The sequence below is a fragment of the Nelumbo nucifera genome, chromosome 3 (genome assembly GCF_055504915.1).
Source record: "Nelumbo nucifera cultivar China Antique chromosome 3, China Antique-T2T, whole genome shotgun sequence".
NCBI lineage: Eukaryota > Viridiplantae > Streptophyta > Magnoliopsida > Proteales > Nelumbonaceae > Nelumbo > Nelumbo nucifera.
The window spans coordinates 22,400,961-22,423,626 of NC_142651.1; the positions used below are offsets into that span (position 1 = coordinate 22,400,961).

Sequence of the window (22,666 nt, forward strand, 5' to 3'; positions counted from 1 at the left end):
AAAGGGCGAACTTAAAAACACTAGCTCTGGACTTTTTGTACAAACAGACAAATTGTAAAACATGTGTGACTCAAGCAGCCAAGCATTAACTATTAGAGAGAGAGAAGTAAAAACAAATGTTGCAGTTGCACTATTTGGAGGTCATAACAAAGAAACCTCGGGAAATTGTGGCGGGTTAAGCGGACCATCCATATAAAGTGTGGCTGATCGAAGAAGGCTCCGAGTCCAAGAAGTTGATATGGCACACGCCATACATACAATTCTCACTGAGAAGATGCATTATTTGAACGTCAAGCTCTTCCTTCTCGTGAAACCATCATACGGCCGGGCTGATTGGAAGGACTTCCGCAGCATGACTTTTCTGCTTTTCTGCTTTTCTGCTTTCCCGCTGCACTACGATTTTCAGTTTTCACTGAGAACAACTGATCAACAATGAATATCGTATTGCACGATTTCATCCCTTGTTGTCTTTATTTAATAACAACAGAAGAACCCAAGTGCTCGCCGAACGCCCATTATTTCCAGCCAAATGCTGTAGAATCAAATAAAAGCAGTGGCAGGTTTAGAAAAATATATATATTGTAACGGTGGATTTTGGTGGTTTCCATGAAACTGAACCCACGTTGATTATTTATTTCATACAGATGATGAACCAGTCGAACCGTCGAAGACTGGTTCTCCTTTTTCCTCAGACGGGTCTTAAAATGTTACATCAGTAAAACGTCGGTAAAAAGACAATGGATCACATGACCCATCGCCTATCGCGTGAAATAAAATTAGTCTCCCTATAAAATAATAAATTACGATGTCGAGGAATATTTCGATTTAGGATTTTCTTTTCGCGATAGCAAAATGACATTAAACCGATTACAGAAATCACGTGTTAGAGAATAGGTTATTTACTGACTACAAAGTCCAAAACTATTCTTAAATTTAACATCCAAATGTTCAATATTGCCCCCCTATATTGGCTGAAACTACAATGGTTAATGGTTTGTTGTTGGATAACACCAAAGAACCACCTAGGGTGTGCAGACTGTCGGCTTGACTGCTTCAATGACTTGCAGCAAAAATCCAACCGAGCGCAGATGGGGCGTCAGATACGCTGTTTCGACCATCTTTTTCCCAACCCCAGGTACTTCTTTCACTTACTAAAGCACCCCTTTGTCAAACGAATGCTATAAATTTGCATTTTAGTAAAACACTCCTAATCGATCGATTTAATTTACTTAATTGACCTTTCATTTGATGATAATGGAAAAGGACATTAATCCCATTTTAAATAAATTTAATCAAAGAATATACAAACAAAAAATGTCATTTTCACTCGTAATAAGCCAGAAACCACTCTATTTGACTAAAACCTTACAGGGTGTTCAATTACCCTTTATTTCGTTCTTTGGGTTCCTGGCTCGAGTAATCGTTCGCTTGGATAAAACAAATTAGACCATGCGACCAAACATCCCCTTCTCCCAATTGGTGAAAGCAACAAGGGCCAGAGCATGTATAGACTGTATTAGAGGAAAAAATTTGATATTTTCAATATGCATTCATTCAAAAATGATGCCAATAGAGCATGGCATCTCAGGCTACATATTGATACAGTTAGATATTGATACAGCATGATACACAACTCACACATCCGGTCAACACCGGAGATAACACTCGGTTAAATTGAGTAAAAACAGTCGTCAGTCACAGGGTGTGTGAGAAGAACAAAGGGGATGGACTAAGATCTTTGGTTAAGACTAAAAAAATTTTCAAAAATTTTGATGGGAAAAACAACAGCATCAGCAATCACCTAGACATGACCAAACTCGACAAAGGAGGTATGGATGCGTTGAATAGAGAATCTCCCCTGTATTTGCAATTTTCGTGATCAACCATCAATGGCTTCGGTATCAAAAATCTTTCTGAAGCAGGAGACCCACCTTCCTCTTGGCTGCTACTGCTGCTACCATCAACATAACGCTTCGACTCTCTACTACGTCTCCTCTTCCTGGAAGACTTCCACTTCAACTGAGCAAGTAAACCATCATTGGCAAGGTTAGGTACAGACTCCACTTCTTTCCTCTGATTATTATCACGAGGTTCTGAGAAGGATGTACTCTTGTGAATTGAAGTTTTCGGCTCCTTTCCTAAGCTAGTCTTATTACATGTAGCTTTATCATCCTCTTGTAACAAGGTATTTACATGATTGTTATTCCCAGGTTGTCGGTTATCTGATACCAGAACATTGTTGGGTCTACCTACATCTTGCTCACTCTCTAGGCCAGATAATATTGAAGCCACAATGTCTGGCCTCTCTTTTATGCATTTCCACCTGTTGCCCACCCAATCTTGAGATCGTCTCAAGTCACCGGAACCAAAGATCAAAGTCCGCCGTTCACCTGCATGTTCACAAGGGGTTGTTAATTAATGTTACCATGTGTTAGTTTTGGTTTGTTACCTACAAATCAAATTCTAGTCAATGTGTTGATAGGGAACAATTTTCCCATACCTTGGAAATATACATGTACTCTATCTTCGGATTCCTTCCTGACCACAATGCCTTCCCACCACCCATCACACCACCACGCATCTACAGAAGCCCCGACATCAAATCCCCATGAAACTCTTCCTTTATTGTAAGGAGGGCATGGGCGAATGGTTGTCCTTCCACATAGCCTAAGACCAAAAAGGTCAGGGCCAGCAATCCTTGATCCTAGAACCCACTCCTGCGTTGTAGAAAAACAATTATGTCACAAAATTGAACCAAGAGATAAAAAGAAAAAAAACATCCCTGCAATAAGGTATCAACAAATAAAATAACAAGACAGATTAATGAAATTACCTTCAGATTATTATTTTCATCCACTGCATCTCGGATGTCTTGGTACTGCACCTTCACCTTGTCTTTATGCCTCTTGAGAACAATGGCCCTGAACCAACATCCTCTCAAGCCACTATCCTGAGAGAGCACCTCAACATGAGAACCCACAATTAGATGCTGATGAGGCTCCTCCTTGGTAATTTCCTTCCTTGATAAAGGTGCAATCAAACCATTTTCTCTTGGAATATGCATTTCAGATCCATTGATGCCAGAAACCAAGTAGCTAATGCACTTATTATTACCCTTGCCAAGATCTTTGAAATCTTTTTTGTTGTCCTGCTGATCCACATCCTCACATTTCAATGTACGAAGCCTTTTTTTGGGTCTAGTTCTTGCAACATCCTCATCCCCATCTACTTCCAGGCCACCACCACCATGGAGAGGCTCTAAGTCAGTTCTTGGAGGGGCAGTGGTGTACATAAATCTGAGGATTTCTTGTTTCCAATAACCTTGAATTTGGGTGATATCGAAGGGCTTGACATCATCATTGTCCACCATCCTGTGGCAGACAAATGGTTCAAACCATCTGTGTCTTGCCTCATTCAGAAACTTCTTGAAATGCTGGGGACTCAGCACTGTAGCTAATCCATCTATGCATTCAACTCTGAGATCTTGAAGACAAAGAGAAAAGAAAATCTCTCTGTCATTAAAATCAGGAGGCAAAACAATACCAACTTCATCAATTTTGTGAAACCATCGTACCACAACCATTTTGTTGCCTCTGGAGTCTTCATAAAGATCCTCTATGTATGCTAATAGTCTTTTGTTCTCTTCTGCCATGATATATACAAAATCATGGACCTGAAAAGAAAATTTAAAAACGAAAACCCCAAGAGTTAGAAGGAAAAAAGGAGGGATAACAAACCCTTCACCCCCCAATGCCAAAATATAAATAAACAGAGATCATAGAAACTATCTCAATACCAGCATTGAAATTATTACAGATGAACATATAAAGATAAAAATCAATCAGGAAGATCCCACTGCACTTACAGAAATTGTAATACAATTCCGGCAGAAAGACTTGAAATGTCTTCTACGTTTCCGGCATGTCCATGCAGAACCCAACCATGTAAATTCTTTTCTCTGTGAATGAAAATCCTGCAAAGATAAATAAATAAATAAATTATGTATAGGGAAAAGTATATCAATACCCTCTGTAATTCCTAAAAGTAATCGAAAGACAACCCAAAGGAAAAAATCAAGGAAGCCAATTGAGCCCATTCTTCCTACCTTGGAAGATTGTGTCTTTGATTCTTGACCATATTCACTCTCCAAAGGACCATCATCCGATTGTGAAGACCCATCAGAAATAGGATCTGAATGAGGAAGGGGCAAAGGTTATAATTTTATAGAAAAAGAAGTGCATCTAGAAAGAAATCAAACAAACAGAAGAAGAAAATTGCTCGAACAAAGCAACGATTGTGCAGATAAAACAAAAATAGAAACATTAGAAATGAAAAAGACACTGAACAAGAAGACTGCCTGAAGCGAAGTTTTGGTTGGGAAACTATGGGGAGCAGTCCCAACAAAAAAGGGGGGCGGGGGAAGGGATTGCAAAAGATAAGGTTTATTGACCTTGACCTAGCAGTTAGGATGGCATAAAGGGGTTCCAACGCTCTCAACCAGCAATTACCTAAGTGGTTGATAATTCCTGCATCCCACCATGTAGTTAGTTTCCCATAACATGAAGAATAGATTGAGAGGGGGAGGAACAGAAAAAAGAAAAGGGAAGGAAAAAAGCAGGATGAATTGTACAAATATAAGAAAAACGGGGATAAGATGTGGAATGATAGCAAATCATGAAACCCCCATGCATCAGAATGATATGAAGCACGAATAAAACGACCAAAGAAAATATTTTCTGGGGATAAAACAAAAATTTACCAAAGTATCGATTTGATCGAAAAAAGCACGCAGACGCAAAACCTACATCATGCGGATTTTATAATCTCAACTTCGTTATGAAAGAGGATCTACCGGTAGACCGGATCTACAACGAATCACGAAACAGAGCAGGAAAACTCAACTAACTTTAGCTTTCAAGCCTACATCATGTGTTGACAAGGTTGTTAACCTCCCCCGTCGTATGAAGGCGTTAGTCAGCGCGCAAGGAACCAGCACTACTATCTCACCATTTTAGAGATCGAACGGCTGTTCATAAAAAATGACCAGGATTTCGTCTAATCCATCATTCAGATCACACAGCCGGCCCCAAAAGCTAAAAGTTGACTCACCATCATGGAAAAATGGATGCAATCGCCCCTGCTGCAATCATCTGGCGTGCACCTCTCTCCCAACGGCCAAATCACCTCCAACACACCCACGCAGTCTGGTGGATCTACGATCCTTACCTTCTCAAGAACGCGATCTATAATAAGCTAATTAACAAGTACAGACGCGTCCTCGTCGAAGGTAGCCGCTAAGACGAAAAATTGAAGGGTGGTGGAGAATCAATGGTCGAGAAAGGAGCCATCTTTGCACGACGAACAGACGAGTAAGCCGCCCCCGGCTCAGCTCTGCAGTAGGAGAAGGGCCGACTGCCGTAGGATTTGAAAAAGAACAAAGAAGAAAAAGAATGCCGCTTTGAATATTAGAGAGGTTATCAATTTACAGCAGATCTGCAAATTGCGCCACAATCGTTGCAAAAGTCACAACACAAAGGGCTTTAAAACTATCTATTCTTTAAAATAACAAGACAGAGAAAGGAGAAAACCCCTTTTCGATGAGATTGGAATTGAGGGAATAGAAAGAAACAAAAACCACACAAAATAGACCTAGAAAATAAAAGAAAAAAGGGACTAAAACCGAGTAGAAAAAAGGGAAAAAACTGACTTTCGTATAATCAGAATTGATAACGCTTGTATGTACCTGAAACTATAGAGGAGAGCCAGTCAACTACATCCCTTCGAGAACGAAGCTTGAGGATAGTATTGGAAGGGAAAAGAGAGAGAAGGAGCGAACGATTACGAAGGGCATAGTAGTAAGCCATGTGCCTAAGACCCCTTTCTTTACCAACAACAGCAAGCTCTGAATTCCCATCCTTCCGCTTCAGATAATAATGCACCTCTCTTTTTCCTTTATTGTTTGACACAAACACCTCTTCCCATCGCTCAAACAACGCAGTTCTTGTTGGAGTCGTCGATTTCTCCATATCTTGAAAACCAATTCAACCTCAGATCCGAGCTTCTTCAACGCGAAAAAACAACAGAGACGCCCTAATTTATAAACCCTAGAACCAGAGGGATGGCTCAACCAATAACCTTGAATTTATGCCAGATATAAATAGAGCATAAACAACTGTTATTGTTATTATTATAGAAATAGTAAATGAATCAACAAAGACGAGAGATTTCGAAGGCGAGGGTTTCTGCAATCTGTGATTCTCTCCCCCTCCTGTGTTCTGAGAAAGCCAGTAGAGGGACTCGGAAATGAAAGCAGGGGAGGAGTTTTGAATGGCTTTTTGAACGTCTTTTATGGAGGAGAGGGAGGAAAAAGAGGGAGGGAGACGTTAGGGTTTCGAGGATTGATTTTAGAGATCAACGGCGTGGATTTCGTTCGTGACTATAACGCTCGCGAAAATGCTTAGAAATTGCCGGGATTCTTTAGTTGTAACTACTTTCCCCAAAATGCCCTCTTCTTGTGTAGGAATTTACCATGTTCCTTATCCCTCACATGCTTCTAAACCCTTCCTTTCTTTCAGTTTCAAAATTTTAATATTTAAAAATAATATTATATTCAATTTCGGGACAAGAGGGAAAGAAGGATCCCGAATAAAGGCAAAACGGGTGACGTCAGACGTTAGAAAATGACTCCAAAACCGACAGCTAAGCCGGCCCCCAAATTAGCCAATTCTTTTCAGACGCGGGAAAGGAAAGGAATCTTATTAATTATTTTTTCTTTTTTTCTTTTAGGTTTTTAATACTTTTGACCGGCTGCTTCGCTCAAACGGATCCCAAACTCACCGGATTTAGCCGGTGATAACACCAACTGACTGACTCAGCTTTACCCGGTATTCACGTGACCTTCACCCTCTCTTGTTTCCCAAGTCAAAATCTCTCTCTCAGGAAAGTTCTATACACATGGATGACAACATCACGTGGGCCCTACGTCATTCAATGGCTCACACCTCATCCACAGAGGCCGAGCTTTAGGAAAAGGCTCTAGTCCGGTAGTCCCTCTCCCTAAAGAACCGTTTGATTGGAACCTTTTTACCTTAGGTTTTCTAATATACCTAGAAGTGTTACAAGGCTGTTGGATTGGAATATCTTATTCTTATCTACTCACTCCTGGAGTGTGCATCCTTGACTGTACAAGTCTTAATCCGCTCCATCCGTCCCGAAGATAAGAGATTCCAATTGAATGGTAAATGAAAGGGGCCGACAGCATTAGCACTGGAGTGGACAAATAATTGAAGCCATCAAACGGGAACAACCACCGATCGGCGATCGGGGCGTGAAAGCAAATTTGTCTTGCTTGGATTTCAACTTTCAACTAGTGTGATCTCGACTTTATTGTGGTGGGCCCATGTCTTCAGAAAATATCTCTATTGAGAAAGGGAAGTAGGGAGTAGGGAAGCAATTCAATGGTGGACAACCTCACATGCGCACTGCAGCCCACTTGTTGGAACCGAATTAACCTCATGACTATGACGTGGCGGTGGCTGATTGGCCCAGTACCTCAATTTTGACGAGAGTAACCGTATAGGATTCGAAGCCTTGCCGCTGGGACTGGGAAAAGTATGAGATTCGAAAAGATGGCTCAAGTTGCTAATCAACCAGGACTCAATTTTTTTTTTCATTTTTCAAGCACTGAAAGAAATAGGGTGGGGTGCTAGCATGAGTGTTGGATATATTCCGATCCGACGCTAGAAGAGGTCCCGAGCCAAATATGAGCAAACACTTCCGGCTTAATTGGTGATGGTAGGTGCCGCTATATGACTCTTGGCGGGGGGGGGGCATCTTTGACTGTTGACCTGTAAGATAATCAAGTGATATGCTAGCACGTGCGATGAAAGTGCAATCGTGTACCCAAAGTGGGAGCCTTGGTGGAAAAGATGAATTTGCAATCCACCTCTAAGGCTTATCCTCTGCACACCATGGACAGATAAGGACAAATTCAACGAGGAAGAGATATATTAGCATTAAAATTGCTAGACTGAAAACATTTCTTCTCAATTTTTATTCTGTTAGATAGGTTTAGGTTGTGGGTTGTTTGAAGGTTAAGATTAATGAGTCACCCCAGGAGTGGCTAGCATTAAGAAATAAACGTGATTCAAGTTTGCTTTTTGTCAAGCGTGCAGGCAATGAGGTAGAGCTGCTAGAGCATGTGCTGGCTCAACGTGGTTTTCTTTTCTTCTCAGAGGAAGCAGAACTCTGCCATTCTGGGGTTGTTTTCCGGGTTGGCTGAATAATATAATTTTGATGGATTACGCAGTTTCTTGGTTTATTGTTTTAGGTGTCTCATGTCTGTTAGTTTATTGTGTTTTTCTTTTCTTTTTTTCGTTGTCTTTGGCCGGATGATTGGTTGGTTTGGGTTTGGTTGGTGCATATTTCTGATTACCAAAAAAACGGACTCTTTTTAGGTCAATGATGATGGGTCTTATAACCCATCTACTCCAACCGGTTTAAGACCTATTTCTTGAACCTCGTACCAAGAACTGCAAATTCCCTAACTTACAAAATGAAAGTTTTGCCAAATAGTGATCCAGCACTGTAGACCAAGGATGACTAGCGGTCCAGCACTGTAGAAACAGCAAATGTTGAGTTTTCTATTCCTTCCTGCCACATAAGTAAAAGTTTAACCATCTCCTTTTTCTTCTCTTTCTCCTCTTGTGCAGCATGTGCTCCTTTTCCCCACTTAGTAGACAACTTTAGGTGGTTGACATGTTATAAAATCTAGGAAATTGATTCCACAAGGGTGTCATCATGGAATAACCACCCACCATCCTACCACAATCCTTCTACCCCCCCCCCCACCACCACCACCACCACCACCACAACCAAAGGAAAAAGTCTGTTAGCTCATAAACCAGAGTTTCTTTTCATGTATGATAGATTGCCTGCTTAGTTATGCAAGCAGTTAAACATACCATTCACCAATTGAACAACATATTCACAACAACACACGTGGTATGCCACATTGATTTTCCATGGAACAAGCTTTTCACTCACATGGAAGGGCAAACAAATAAAAGTTTGCTTCCCATCATTTTGAAAAAGATGCATTTTTTTTGTCTTTTATTTTTCTAATTTTCAGAGGTAGGGTTCATTATGCTGACATATTTTCTATATGATTATTGGAATATTTAAGGTCAGACTTTAACCGCTTAAAAAGAATTGAACAATCCAAGGTGTTCCAACCTGTGCTTATAATGCATAAGAAAATTGGAATGGCTGTTATAGCAACAAAATTGATATAAGATATCGATGTCCTGCTTCATTATTCTTTATCTTTTTTTTATTTTTTGGTGGGGTGAAAGCAACTAAAACCAAAACATAAAATAAAAGAGAAATGGGCAAGTGGAGGAAATCAAAGTGCTTCTACCATCTTATCTTTTTGAGCAACTAATTACACCCCCCCCCCCCCACCCAATGTGAAAGATAACCCGGGTTTCTTGCATTTAAGTGAAGTTAATAAACCAATTCCCCATCTCCACCCCCCACCCCCTAGAAGAGAAATGGCACCTGTTTCATATTTCCAAATGAACCACGAACACAAGTTTGTGTAAATGATTTTGAAGTTTTATCAAAAAGAAGAAATCAAAGGATGAACCATTAAATAGATTAACCATCAACCCATTAACCCTACAGCCAGAAATTACAGTGAAAAGTCACCATACTACATTCTTTATGATCATACAAGCACAATAGCATTTGATATAGGAGGAACGCAGGTGCCTAAGGTGATTCAATCAAGAACAATTTTGGAGTAGGAAAAAGACCAGAAATGACCTACGTGGGTATGGGTGTAAGTCCCATTGTATGTAACCAAATAAGTAGGTCAGACATCAGGACTGTGGATGTCAAGATATACCTAAACCCTCTTTCTGAGATCCGTCTGCATGCTCAAATGCTCAAAAAGAAATATATTTTGTATCAAGAACTTATAAAATAAAATACAAAGGGAAAAAAGAGAAAGTAAAAGATTACAGTGTGTAAACAGTGTAGTTACCTTACTGGATGCTGGAAGCCTTGCATGTAAATCTTTTCACTATGAGATCCCATGATAAAGGCCTTGCTATCATCCAAATGCAACTTTAAGTGGCTATTCCAAACTAGGTGCTTCTTCAGTCGGATTGGTCTCAAATACATCTGAGGTTGATGATTCTGGTTCTTCCAACAATTCTCGAGATTGAATTGACTCCTTGTACACAGGTGTCTGCTTAAAATCAGTTGCCCCTTCATTGTAAGTAGCCACAGCAATTCCACATGCAATTAGCTGTAAAAAAATGGAAAAAATTATTAGTATATCCATTCTGTCGAGCTACAATTTTGCATTCCTGTTCAAATGTAAATTGATGGGAAAGAACTGAAAGACACACATGCATCCATGGACATTATATTTTTTAATCTAAAAGGCACATCATTGTATTTATAGATGCCAAGAGGAACAACAATGGAAGCTCATGCCTATCAAACTTATAAGTTATAACCTACAAAAAAGCTTGATATTTTTTATCAATAACTGAATTTTATTAATCATGCCAAAGATGCACATTATGCATTTACATAATTGTATTCTGTATGTATGTACGACTCCATACTGAGAAGGCCCTTTTGTCTTCCCACTAGAGCACCCTGTAGAACCCCCTCAAATACAAGGCCATCACCCAATGTTGGTCCCAGCTATCTGGGGTCTTAGGAGGAGTAGACTGGGTATGGTCCTAATCTCTGGCTATTTTTTGCACGAAATGACTACCCTTTGACTCAAACCCACGTTCTAACACATGCCAGCCCAAGATTTTACCATCAGACCAAGGGCCCCTAGAGTCCCTCAAATACAAGAAAAATTAATTTCTTACTGCAGGGGTATTTTCCCCTCAGCACTGCCTGTCTGCTGACACCCTTGCAGGCTATTCATTAGCATACCGAGGCGTGCATGAGAAGAATGTCATCCCAACCACCAAGTGTCTTACTTTCCTGATGGGTATTACCCCCTCAGCACTGCCTGTCTGCTGACACCCTTGCAGGCTATTCGGGACATTAGCATGCTGAGAAGAATGTGTCCATCCCAACCACCAAGCGTCTTACTTTCCTGATGGCTACTCTCCCCTCAGCACTGCCTGTCTACTGACACCCTCGCAGGCTATTCAGCACATTAGCATACTGAGAAGAATGTGTCATTCCAACCACCAAGTGTCTTACTTTCCTGATTTGGTGCCTCATACTCCACTACATCCAGTCGTCCATGCCACCTATCAACCATGATATAATAGTCCGAGCCCCCCTCTACCATCAATCCTTGGAAACCATGTAGCCAATTTTAATCCCTGAAGCGCATTCAGGTAGTAGTTGCAAAAGCACCTAATACCACATCAGCTTGGAAAATATATCCAGCTTTGATGCAGATCATGAAGCTGAAAAGTATTTTAACCTTTCCCATGTCCGAGTGAAGCTAATAAACGCCACCATTCCTTGAACCAACTACCAAATTGTTTTGAATGTGATGAACTACTGACTAATTGCTATAATTATAGTGGCTGGAAGCAGAAAATCAAGTAGATAGTCTAGAATTAAATCAGGAAAATAGTGATTTTATAAGAGCTCTTCATTTTTTTGGCAATAAATAAAAAAGAAAAAAAAATATTAAAGAAGAAGAAAGTACATTAAGTTGACAAGACATCATTCACAAATTTTCAAAACCCAAGACCCTCCAACCCCATTTTACTACAATAGTGATTTTATAAGAGCTCCTCATGAGAATATATTTCTAAAATTTTTTTTTGATAAATAGAATATATTTCTAAAAATTAAGAAATAAAGAAGGTTCATATTTTAGAAACTAAGAAACAGTTTCAACCATAGATAGATCAACTTAAGCAACACCTGAAATTATCTAGAATTAAATCAGAAAAATAGTGTGTTTATAGGAGCTTTTCATGAGAACATATTTATAAGAATAAGAAAGAATGTTTAAACTTTAGGAACTAAGAAATAGCTTCAGCCATAGATTATTCAATTGAGCAGCACTTAAAATTATCTTTCTGATTCCACAACTACTCACTATAAACACGAATCTAGAGAGTATTTCCAACTACCCATCTTTTATATTATAGTATATGCAACTACTCCTTTGGAAAGAGAACACCATAAAGATAAAATCTCAAAATGAAATCTGCTTCATTGGTTACATATGTTTCCTTTCTTAAGGGTAACTAAATCCTCGTCCACACCAATTCTTCTAGTTATTCTTGATTCTTGGATAACTCTAATAGTGAGATGTCCTAATAAACCAATCCACCAGTTGAATCATTAATCATGAATGATAAAACCAACATTCTGGCAAAACACTTGTTAGATGACACCAAAATGTCAACACTGAAGGCAAGAACTATACAAACAATCAGATCTAGTCTTGCAAGGAATACCCCTAATAGAGTTAAGAATCAAGAGTAATTTTGGAATTGCCTGCATCAGAAGATTTTTTTTTTTTTTGGAAAAGGTAAAGTAATATTTATTGAGAAAGAAATACACACCAGAGGCTGAGATCAGTCCCTAAACAGGCAGACTGATCTATTCAGCAAATACTTTGCGCTACCATTTAAAGTGTTTCCCATTTTTTTCAGCTCAATTTACTCAAAATTTCATCATTGTTCAATATCAACATTACCAGAAAAACAAAAGTACATCTCATATAAAACATTTGATGTCCAGCATTGAAGCCAATCAATCAGATTAGTTTGAACCAGTCATCCCTATTCAACATGCTGGCTATCAAATTTCAGAATTTTGGTCAGGTTAATTAATTCCAGGTACTCTTTTGGAAATTCATCAGCCTTTGGGATGAGCTCTTATTGTTATGTGCTTCTAACACATATATCTTACCAAGTGTATGTCAAATTTCTATTGAAAGGAAATAGAACGAAACAACTTTATGCATAAATCATTGTATGAAACAGTAATTATCAATAAAATTCCAGAAACACACCAGTCAATGTCCTCAGAAAAAATGGAGGACCAACAATGCTTCACAACACATCGATCCCAAAGACTGCAGTGCCATTTCAGAATCTAAAACTAGATTAAAAAGCATAATATATATTCTAAATCTAAATTACTTTTACTCCTATGAATTTAAATGTGCATGCAAGTGTATGTGCGCATTTGTGTGTGTGTGTGTGTGTGTGAGAGAGAGAGAGAGAGAGAGAGAGAGAGAGAGAGAGAACATATACCAGTTCTGTTACTTTGAAGGGAAAATAACTCTAGATAATCAGATTTTTACAGGTAAGATGGGTTAAACCCAGTGTATTAAAAGTGCACGGCACAAGGTGAGGCACGCGCCTTTTTGAAGCAAGGCGCAAAAATTAAAAAAAAAATGCTAAAAATAACAAAAAGTCAGAAAATCCAAAAAAGCCAAAAAATAAAAAATCTCAAAAAGTATTAAACATAATATTAATGAAAAATATAAACTTAAATTTTAAAATAAAATGTTTTAAAAAACCTATTACCTAAATTATAATACATAAACATAACATGTAAAGCGTATTCAAATGAAAATTTAAAAATAAAATCAAACATATAAAGCATTTTCAAGCATGTAAAACCCACAATCTCTTTTTTTCCTCAATTGCATTACTTCAAGCAGCTAATGTGATGTAAAACATATTGCATTCCTGATTCTACGAGCTGCCTTTGTACCATGCCCATCAAGGCAAGCCCAAACAAGTTCACATAAAAAAAAAATAATGATCTTATAACTTCCATTGCCTTTTAAAAAGATATTTTATTAGAATGAATGAATGAACAACATTAGCAAATAGGGGGTTCTACTCCACGTCAGAGAGCGAGTAGAGCCCCTAGCCCAACCACTAGGTTCAAAAAAAAAAAAAGCAAAAAAGTGTGAAATTTTCAAAAGGTGCATGCCTGGACTGAGATGCAAGGTGCATCAGGCACACCAGGCATACGCCTTTTGAATCACCAGTTAAACCCCGGCCTTAAGATTGGAGAGCCATCTAATTGAATTATGGTGTTAATTTTTTTGGTCAAATAGAGTTGAAGTTGAATTGGGGATTGAAAGAATGAGACAGGTGTCCAAGTAGCATGAGTTTTAGCATTGGTTTCGAGGTGAAGCAACAAGGTTACACTACAACTTACCAGCATTCAGGTCTATTGCGTCACCAATAAAAAGAGGAGATGGTTGGAAGTTGAAGATGAAAGGAAGTGTAAATAACCTTATGCTGTTGGGTAAAAGTAAAAGAAGGATGGATTTAACAGGACTCCATATTTATAGGTGAATGGTCAAACGATGATCCAAGATTAATGCTTCTTATTCATGTCTGACTGGTTTATACAAAACCATGATAGTAAGTATCCCAATCATCGAGGATGTTTGGGATGGTTCCCATCTTAAATCCTAGTGCATGCACAAACTTCAAGAGAGCTCACTACCTCAAGTTGCAAAACTTAGAATAGCATGGTAAAGTTTTAATGGTGGCTTTACTAAAAACAAAAGGAAATAAAGAAAAATAAAATATATATATTAGACTAACAAAAGTGGCGGTCTCACTATTAGGTTTCAATTCTTCAGTAAAAGACTTCCAAGCCATGAGAAGAGAAATGTGGGGTTTTACCACCAGAATTCTTAAACCACAAGTCCACAACAAAGTTGTAGACACAACCTCAAAACTTTCATTCATTCGGGAGAGAAAATAAATACTTTATAGGCAAGATAAGATTCCTTAAAGAACAAAAAACCCTGCCTTGCTGTCTAAGTTTCCCTCTAAAGATAAATTAACAAAATATTTTCATAGAATAATATTTTAGTAAATTCCATTCTCTGTTCTTCAATGTGCACTTATGGAGTAAACTTCAATTCCAGGCCACGGGTTGGTAAACTGGACCATCTATATCATTCTTGCAAGAACAGAACCAACTATTGTTAAGGAGCATAAGAGTACTATATTAACATCCTGATAGGTTGGAGGGTTTGTTTAGCCCTACTAGCATTAGCTGTACAAAAAAGAGGGGTAGGACCTTGTGGAGATGCACTAGAGCAGCACTAATTTGGACCGTGTGGGAGGAAAGAAATGCAAGAATATTTGAAGAGAAGGAACAAAGCAAGGAAGCCTTGGTTGAAACTATAATTTTGAGAGTAGAACATTGGGCAAAAAGTTTGAAGCTGCTTTTGGATTTCGGGATTGAAGACTTCTTCATTGTTTGGGGTATCATTGCTGCATCCTCAACTACAAGACAAAGATCTGTTGAGGTTTGCTATCCCCCAATAAATGGTTGGAAGAAACTGAATTTTGATGGGAGCTGTTTGGGTAACCCAAGCCCCTCAGGTATTGGGGGAGTCATTAGGGATGAAGAGGGGAACATAATTGCTTTATACTCTGGCCCTGTGGAGCAGGGTGATGTGGCAAGACCAGAGTTTTTGACTGCAGTTTTTGGGGTTGAGAAGACAAAAGAACTGGGTATTAGTAGGCTGATTATTGAGGGAGATTCTAAAACTGTGGTTAAATGGCTGGTAAAAGGGGAGGGGGTGGCATGGCACTTGAGGAATGAATTCAGAAAATTCAAATGGGTGAGGAGGACTGCTAATAGCTTGGCAGATAGTTTAGCAGAGCAAGGGGTACATAACACATATGTTTTGGGCTCAAATGTACTACTGATTTGGGGCAGCTTCTAATAGCTGGTTCTTTTCACAACTTCTTGTTGTAATCATGTTTCTTCTCATAATTAATGAAACCTTTTCTGTATTGCTGATAAAAAAAAAAAAGCATAAGAGTATTAACATAGCTTTGTTGGTGTGTGCACCTTAAGCTAAATGGATAAGGCTCTTTGGTGCTGCATCAAATCCTTTGCCATCATCAACCTATGATCAGTCCTATTACCTTATGAGATAGTCAATACAATGAAGCACTGGCACTGCGGGTGAGTGACAAGAATAGAGACAGTGCAAGGAAATTGAGAGACACTTGAGAGAACTAGAACCAAGGTATGCATGTATGTGGACCATATGCAAAGTTGCATCCAGCACTGGTACCATTAGGATATTCCACCTTACATTGAGAACTTTCTCCCTTTTTCCAACCAAACCTGTCTTGCCAAAATTCTTAGAAAGGCACCATCTTGATAGGGCATAGTGCCTAGAGCTGAATTGTGGAACACCATAAATCTTATGGGATATATCTCAGAAGCAAGACCCTCAGAAATATATTTAATACATATCAGAACCCTCATAAGTGTTACAAAAGGTGCACCTAGACATACAGGCAAAGCACTGCATTTTAAGGCATGTGCCTCGCCTGAACCCAGGCATAGCATCTCTGAAAACACATGCCATTTTAAATATGCCTTTCCTGTTTTTCTTTCTGTAAATTCTTATGTGTGTTACATCTTTGTAATGGTTTATCAACTTCAAAATTACCTTCTATTGTTGTTTATACACTAGTGATGATCTATTAACTTTTAGGGAAAAAAAACAAAGATAAAGACCATTTAAATACATGAAACCTTAGTTTGTGCAAATAGGATCTCAAACAGAAAAGTTTCCACTAAAGAAACAACAAAAATACAAGTAACATCTGATCATAATCCTAAAATAGAATAGACTACAATTTCATTTATGTCAAGGACACTGTCTCAAGCCCCTACATAAACTTGTTAGTGTTTGCCTCAAGGGGGCTTTAAGGAGGCGGAGGGCCAATCTCCTAGGGTTAAGAATGAAAGACATTTAACATCACACTAACTACTTCAAGTAAAGTACTATGCGATAAATAAGCACATAGAAAGTTTCACATGCTTTAATTGTTGAGTTATCAAAGCACTTCGGTACAATCCATATCGGTTTGCTTTCACATCCTCAATTTCATTTTAAATATGTTTTATATGTTATTTTTATGTAATTCCAAAAAGTTTTTATTGACATCGGGGCTCTTTGGCATTTACATGATTGACCAGGCTCTAGTGACTAATTAATTTCATGGCACCTAAGTATTTGAGAGCCACGCCAAAATAAATGTCTACGGTATTATGTTTTCACAGGAGAGAGAGAGAGAGGAGAGAACTAAAAACTTAGTTTTGCCATGTTTTTCACATCAAAAGGCTATGCTGAAATTGTTTATTTGTGCGATTCAGTTCATCCATTCAGTCAGTATGAACATTAATATCATTATCATCTCGTGACAGTAATAGAAGAAACAGAAGTTCACACTTCACACATTGAACGTGTACATTTTTAGACGGTTTCATGTCAATTCGGTAAAATTCTCTGGAATAACAAGCAGATGATGAACTACTTAATTAAGGAATCATAAACCTATCATATTAGCTCCTCAAACATAAAGAAATAAAATACCAAACTCGAAACAATCAAATTAGTACACAAAATTCAGAATTCGAAGGGAGAGTAGACATGGTGAAGAGAAATACCGCGAAACGATACCGAAAGCCCATAGATACTGAACGAAGAAGCCGAGAGCATCCCACTGAGATCCCTCCCAGAAGTCCGGCTGATCTCCTGGAAGCTCCGGCACCACGTACCCATCATCGACATCCACCGCGTTGTTGGAATCATCAGGGCCACCTGGCCCACCTTCAAACACCTCGCCTTCTTGTTGTTGTTCAACGTCTTCCTCTATGGTGGTGGTGAGTCCGCCACTCCTGTTTTTGCTATCGAACCTTCCCGTGCGGGATGAGATCTTTCTGGCACCGACCATGTGAGCATTTCTTCCACTAAGAGAAAAGGAAGAGTATAAGATAGTTGATGGGAGAAACGCCTGACGACGCTGAAGTGGGGGTTGGCTTTCTAGACCGGTGATGATGCTGCAGCAGAATATACGACCGGCACCGATGCATAGAGACATGGTTAGATGGGTAATTGTAGTGTATTCTTCGCTTTTCCTCAAAAGACGCGGTGTCCCATCGGGTTTTTCTGAATTCTGTCAAGATAATAAGATACAAGCAAAGGAAATGGGATTTGATGCTCACTATTTTGTGAGCACGGCTAAAAGCGTTGTGAGAACGGCTGTGATAACAACGGTGTCAGCACAATTTTTGTGAGCACACTAATCCCCGACAGCTAGAGGTATCAATTGAGAGACGGGATCTGCTACTCGCACTTGGGCGCCTCACATGCACATCTACCGTGTATTGAGAACATCTCCCGTGTATAATAATTTAAAAGTATGGGAGATGTTCCCAATGCATGGTAGGATGTGCGTATGAGGAGCAGATCTGGTCTCGTCAATTGATTGGATTGGATCCAATCGGATTCAAAACTTATTAAATCAGATTTGAAGGGTTTATTATAATTATTAGATTGAATCAATCCAAAATAAATTGGTCCATATTTTTAGATTCAAAGTATAATTGGGGTGGGTGTCAGCTCGGAATTGATGCCAATTCGGGGTTTTTGACATTTTGAATGTCTATACCTCTGCAGTGGAAATTATAAATCTGCATTGGGCCCGTATTTTTATTGGTCTGAATTGAATTTAAACCAATTTTCAATAATCCGATCATGAATCCAAACATTTGTCCAATTTAAAACTGATCAAAACTAAATAAAGTTGAGCATAAAATCACTTTTTATGAAATAACTTTAATAAAAACACTTATATAAAAGTATTTTTACGAAAGCATTTTTACAAAAGCACTTTCACGAAAACACTTTTATAAAACCACTTCTATAGTACTTTTATAAAAGCACTTTTTATGAAAGTACTTTCACAAAAGTGCTTTTACAAAAACACATTTACAAAAATACTTTCATAAAAGTGCTTTTACAAAAACACTTTTATAAAAATAATTTTATGAAAGTACTTTTAAAAAAAGTGTTTTTTCAGATTTTTCCCATTTTAATATATTTTTATAATTTTTTTATATGTTTTATTTTTTATATTTCATTCAGTTTGGATTGGATCCAATCCAGTCCATTTACATTTTAATGGATTGGATTGGATTTGGACCGGATTGGGTCCAATCAATTTGTAAGTGGGCTCACATTGGACCAAATCCAGTCCAATTGACACCTCTACCAACAGCCCCGCTGTTGAGAATATTTTTTGAATGCCACCTTATCATAGAGTGGGGTAAAATAATAATTGCATCCTATTTCTTTTTAACCATAATCATAGATATTAGCGTGAATTGGCGAATTTGTCTAGCCTAAAAACGCTGTTAACAAGTGCAGTTTCAGATGGCTTTGTGACAAAGCTATAAATGGTTTTGTTTTTTAAGAGACCATGCCAAATCCTCACATCTCCTTACTTCATGCGCGCAGGTCGATGCTAAGAAAGTTTCCCTCCAAAATGAACGGACTGTTCCAAAACTAATCAACTGAAGAGATTTGACTTTTTGAGTAGTTGGTTTAGTTATTATGGGTTTAAATCCTTATCTGATGGCAGTTTTTACCCTTCTAGGACTAGTGGTCTTGGGTTTTCGATGGCAAATGCATTAGGAGATTTTTTGTTTACTAAATGTGGTGGTGGTTGTAAAGTGGTCTCTGCATTTTTTGTTGAAGTTGCAGCATTGTTAGAATGCTGTATTGCTGTTAAAAGGTTTGGAACCTAGGAGATTTGCATTTTCTGTGACTCAGTTAATGTAGTTAATGTAAATCCAGGCTTTTGTGTGCTGATCGTGTTTCAATAAGGTTTGCTCATAAGCTGGCCATTAAAGGAAAGTTTATTCTTGAAGAGTGTTGGGATTCCCCTCCCATCTGGATGCTTCCCCTGTTAGTTTTATTTTGTAGTAGTTCTAGTTTGTCTTGCTCTTTTCTTGGTTAGTTTTATTTCTTCTCTTTTGTTTTCTGCTCTGTTCTGTGTTTTTTTACCAAAAAAAAAAACGCTCTCCACATCATAGGATGTTGGAGGCCGATAGCTAAAATTGACTTACAAAGAAAGAAGAGGAAGAAATCTGTGTCATTAGATTTGGTCAAAATAAATTACAAAGCGGGGAACTTTGGCTATTTGAGGCACTTTCACCTACCTATTCAGTATTCACGCCCATGTCTTTCTTTTTGGTCAAAATAAATTATGCGGCAATTACTAATTTGCTCACTCTCATGACATTCCCAAAAACTCTCTCAGCCTCCCCATTAATATTAAATGCAAGAATGGGATATGTTTTCATTGTGAGAAATTACATCTGTGCCCCACAGGGGGCACCACACAAATGCCTCACATGCACATTTCCGCGTGCATTGGGAACGTCTCCCAAAGTTGTTAATGGGAGATGTTCCCAATGCACACTGAGATGTGCATATGGGGCGTTTGTGAGGCACCTTCGGTGGGGTGTAGATGTGAATTCCCAATATGCAGCTAAGACATGTTGTGAGGTCAGTGTAAGGAGTGCTGAAGAGTAAATTTGGACTAGGCCAAATGTTAGCCATGTTCATCCAGCCATACATTGGAATTATTAGCAATGTAAAATAGGGGTGCAACTCAAGTTGAATCAAGTTAACATTTTACACTATTTTCGAAGCCATTTGAATAAGTTTCATCATTCCCTAATCGAGCTTCACCTTAAAGAAGGTGTTCTAACCAAGGTTGTAAAAACTAGATTGGACACGAAACCGTTTTGGGGACCGGTTTTTCTGGGTTGAATGGTCTGACGATCTAGTTTGAACGAACAACCCGTTATAACTTAAAAAATAAATAAAATAAAAAATGGCAACTGTTGTTTGAGTTGATGGTTCAACTGCCTGGGTTAGCGAGTCGCTTACCAAATCAATAGTTTTTTTGGCCCAATAACAGTTTTAAGGTAAAACGAAATCGATTGCCTAATTGGCTCCAAAGTTAACTGGTCCAACCATCCAGTCTAGTCTGATTTTTAAAACCATGATTCTAATACGTGCATAGTAGGCTCTTCCTAGTCAACAAAGGAATTCCCGTTATGCTCATTCACAAAGACAAGGTTTAATAAATCCATTGTTTGACCATTGTTGTAGGTTTTAATCCTTTTCACTCATATGAAAAAAAATAGGGTTTTGGTGGGGGGTTTAGGTTTGGTCAAATATAAGATATGCGAATTTCTAATTTAGTGTCTTTATATATGATAATATATAACGGTAGTCGTCTCTCTCTCAATCAATGAAGACATAGCTTTTCTTCTAAAAACAATAAAAAATTTACCCTGCATACCCAATCTGTCTTCATCTATTCCCCTCTTCTATCTTCACTCTTGTTATCTTCTTCTATATTTTCCACTCATACAATGTTTGTTCCATTTTGTTCTTTTCTTTATAATATAATCAGGTTTTATCGGCTCAGACCCGATTATTCCAATTAATTATTGGTTGTATTTTGGGTTTGAATAGACCCTCTAGGGTCTAAGGATGAATATCGGCTCACCCTAATAGAGTCTAGTTCAAGATTGGGACAAGGGATTTTCTTTTCTATTCGATATGGCCACCTGACCCATTATTAAGAACCCTGTTCAGATCTCCTACCCGCAATACAATTGGGAACATTCCTATTTATATGCTGTCATTCATGAGAGATGTTCCCAATGTGCAGCCTCTCAAACTTGACCTCGTCTAATAGCCTATTCAAAACAAATGAACCACTTGACCTCTTTCAAGTGACCCCAATATTATGTTTGGTTCGGTACAAATGGAAATCCCTATTTTTTTATGAAAGCTTAGATTGAGCTACTTCAGAGCGACACCGAAGAAAACTTCAATAAAAAGCCCTATTTATAAGTTCTAGCTAAAATAATACAACTATTTGGGGCTTTGCCACTTGAAAGTCCTCCAAACAGGGCACCCATTAGCAACTCAGCCGAGCCTTATGCCTTTTATATTTTGAGATTCAAACTACTATAGAACAAAAGAAAATGCACCTTTTACTTTCCAATGGAGAGTCACTCAACAGTTTAAGCTTTTAGCATTTAACAATTATATATCATTATACTATAATCTATTTGATTAAGTGGTCAAATTCAATCATCATATCCTTCATTATAGTTAATTACATTTCAGCACAAGGTATGATTGGATTTATGCTTGTCCACCCTTGAAGCTTAGTGGGCTTTATGCATGAGATGGCATGTTAGAAAATAAAAACCTATTTAGGGACCCATTTAACAACTTAAACTTTTAGGATAAACATTTATCTACATTACTCTTCCACTTCCTTTAGAAGCGAGATGATGATGTAGTGTTTGAACTGTGTCAACGTCAAAAAGTGGATGAAGTTGGGAAGGTTGAACTGAGTGGCTTCCAAAACCACCAATTGGCGAAAATCAATAGGCTAACATTGGCAATGATTTGAAGTTGGAATCTAAGTTTTGGGTTGATGTGAGAGTGGATCGATTGAAGTTTCATGCTCATGGACTAAAAGTACTTCATTAACACATGTTTCAATTGCACAACTTGCTAATCTTGTTGACCATTTTAATGGCGGTCAATTTTAAAATTACAACAATAGCTCCCAAAGAACAAAGGAGTCATTTGTGAGAGAGAAAAAAAAAAAAAAAACAGATAACGAGGACGTTGTAACCAAGTTGAGAGTAAGGATTTCATTTATATGTAAAAGCACATAAGAAAGGATTTAATCAGATTCTAATTATTGGGATCAATCATTTGCGCAACTTATGCAATGTTGATATGCCAAGCTCTAAGTGGAAGAGA

At 38.3% G+C, this 22,666-nt stretch overlaps 1 protein-coding gene across 1 annotated transcript; it reads right to left on the reverse strand.

Annotated features, from left to right (window-relative positions):
• Positions 1–1,516: 1,516 nt before the first annotated feature.
• On the reverse strand, positions 1,517–6,408 carry LOC104601746 (Agenet and bromo-adjacent homology (BAH) domain-containing protein). Its single transcript, XM_010265207.3, has 6 exons — positions 5,744–6,408; positions 4,106–4,191; positions 3,866–3,973; positions 2,834–3,673; positions 2,501–2,717; positions 1,517–2,390 (listed from the first exon to the last, which is right to left on the reverse strand). The coding sequence occupies exons 1-6, from the start codon at positions 6,024–6,026 to the stop codon at positions 1,798–1,800; spliced, it is 2,127 nt and encodes a 708-aa protein (XP_010263509.1). The 5' UTR covers positions 6,027–6,408; the 3' UTR covers positions 1,517–1,797.
• Between the last annotated feature and the right edge of the window lie 16,258 nt (positions 6,409–22,666).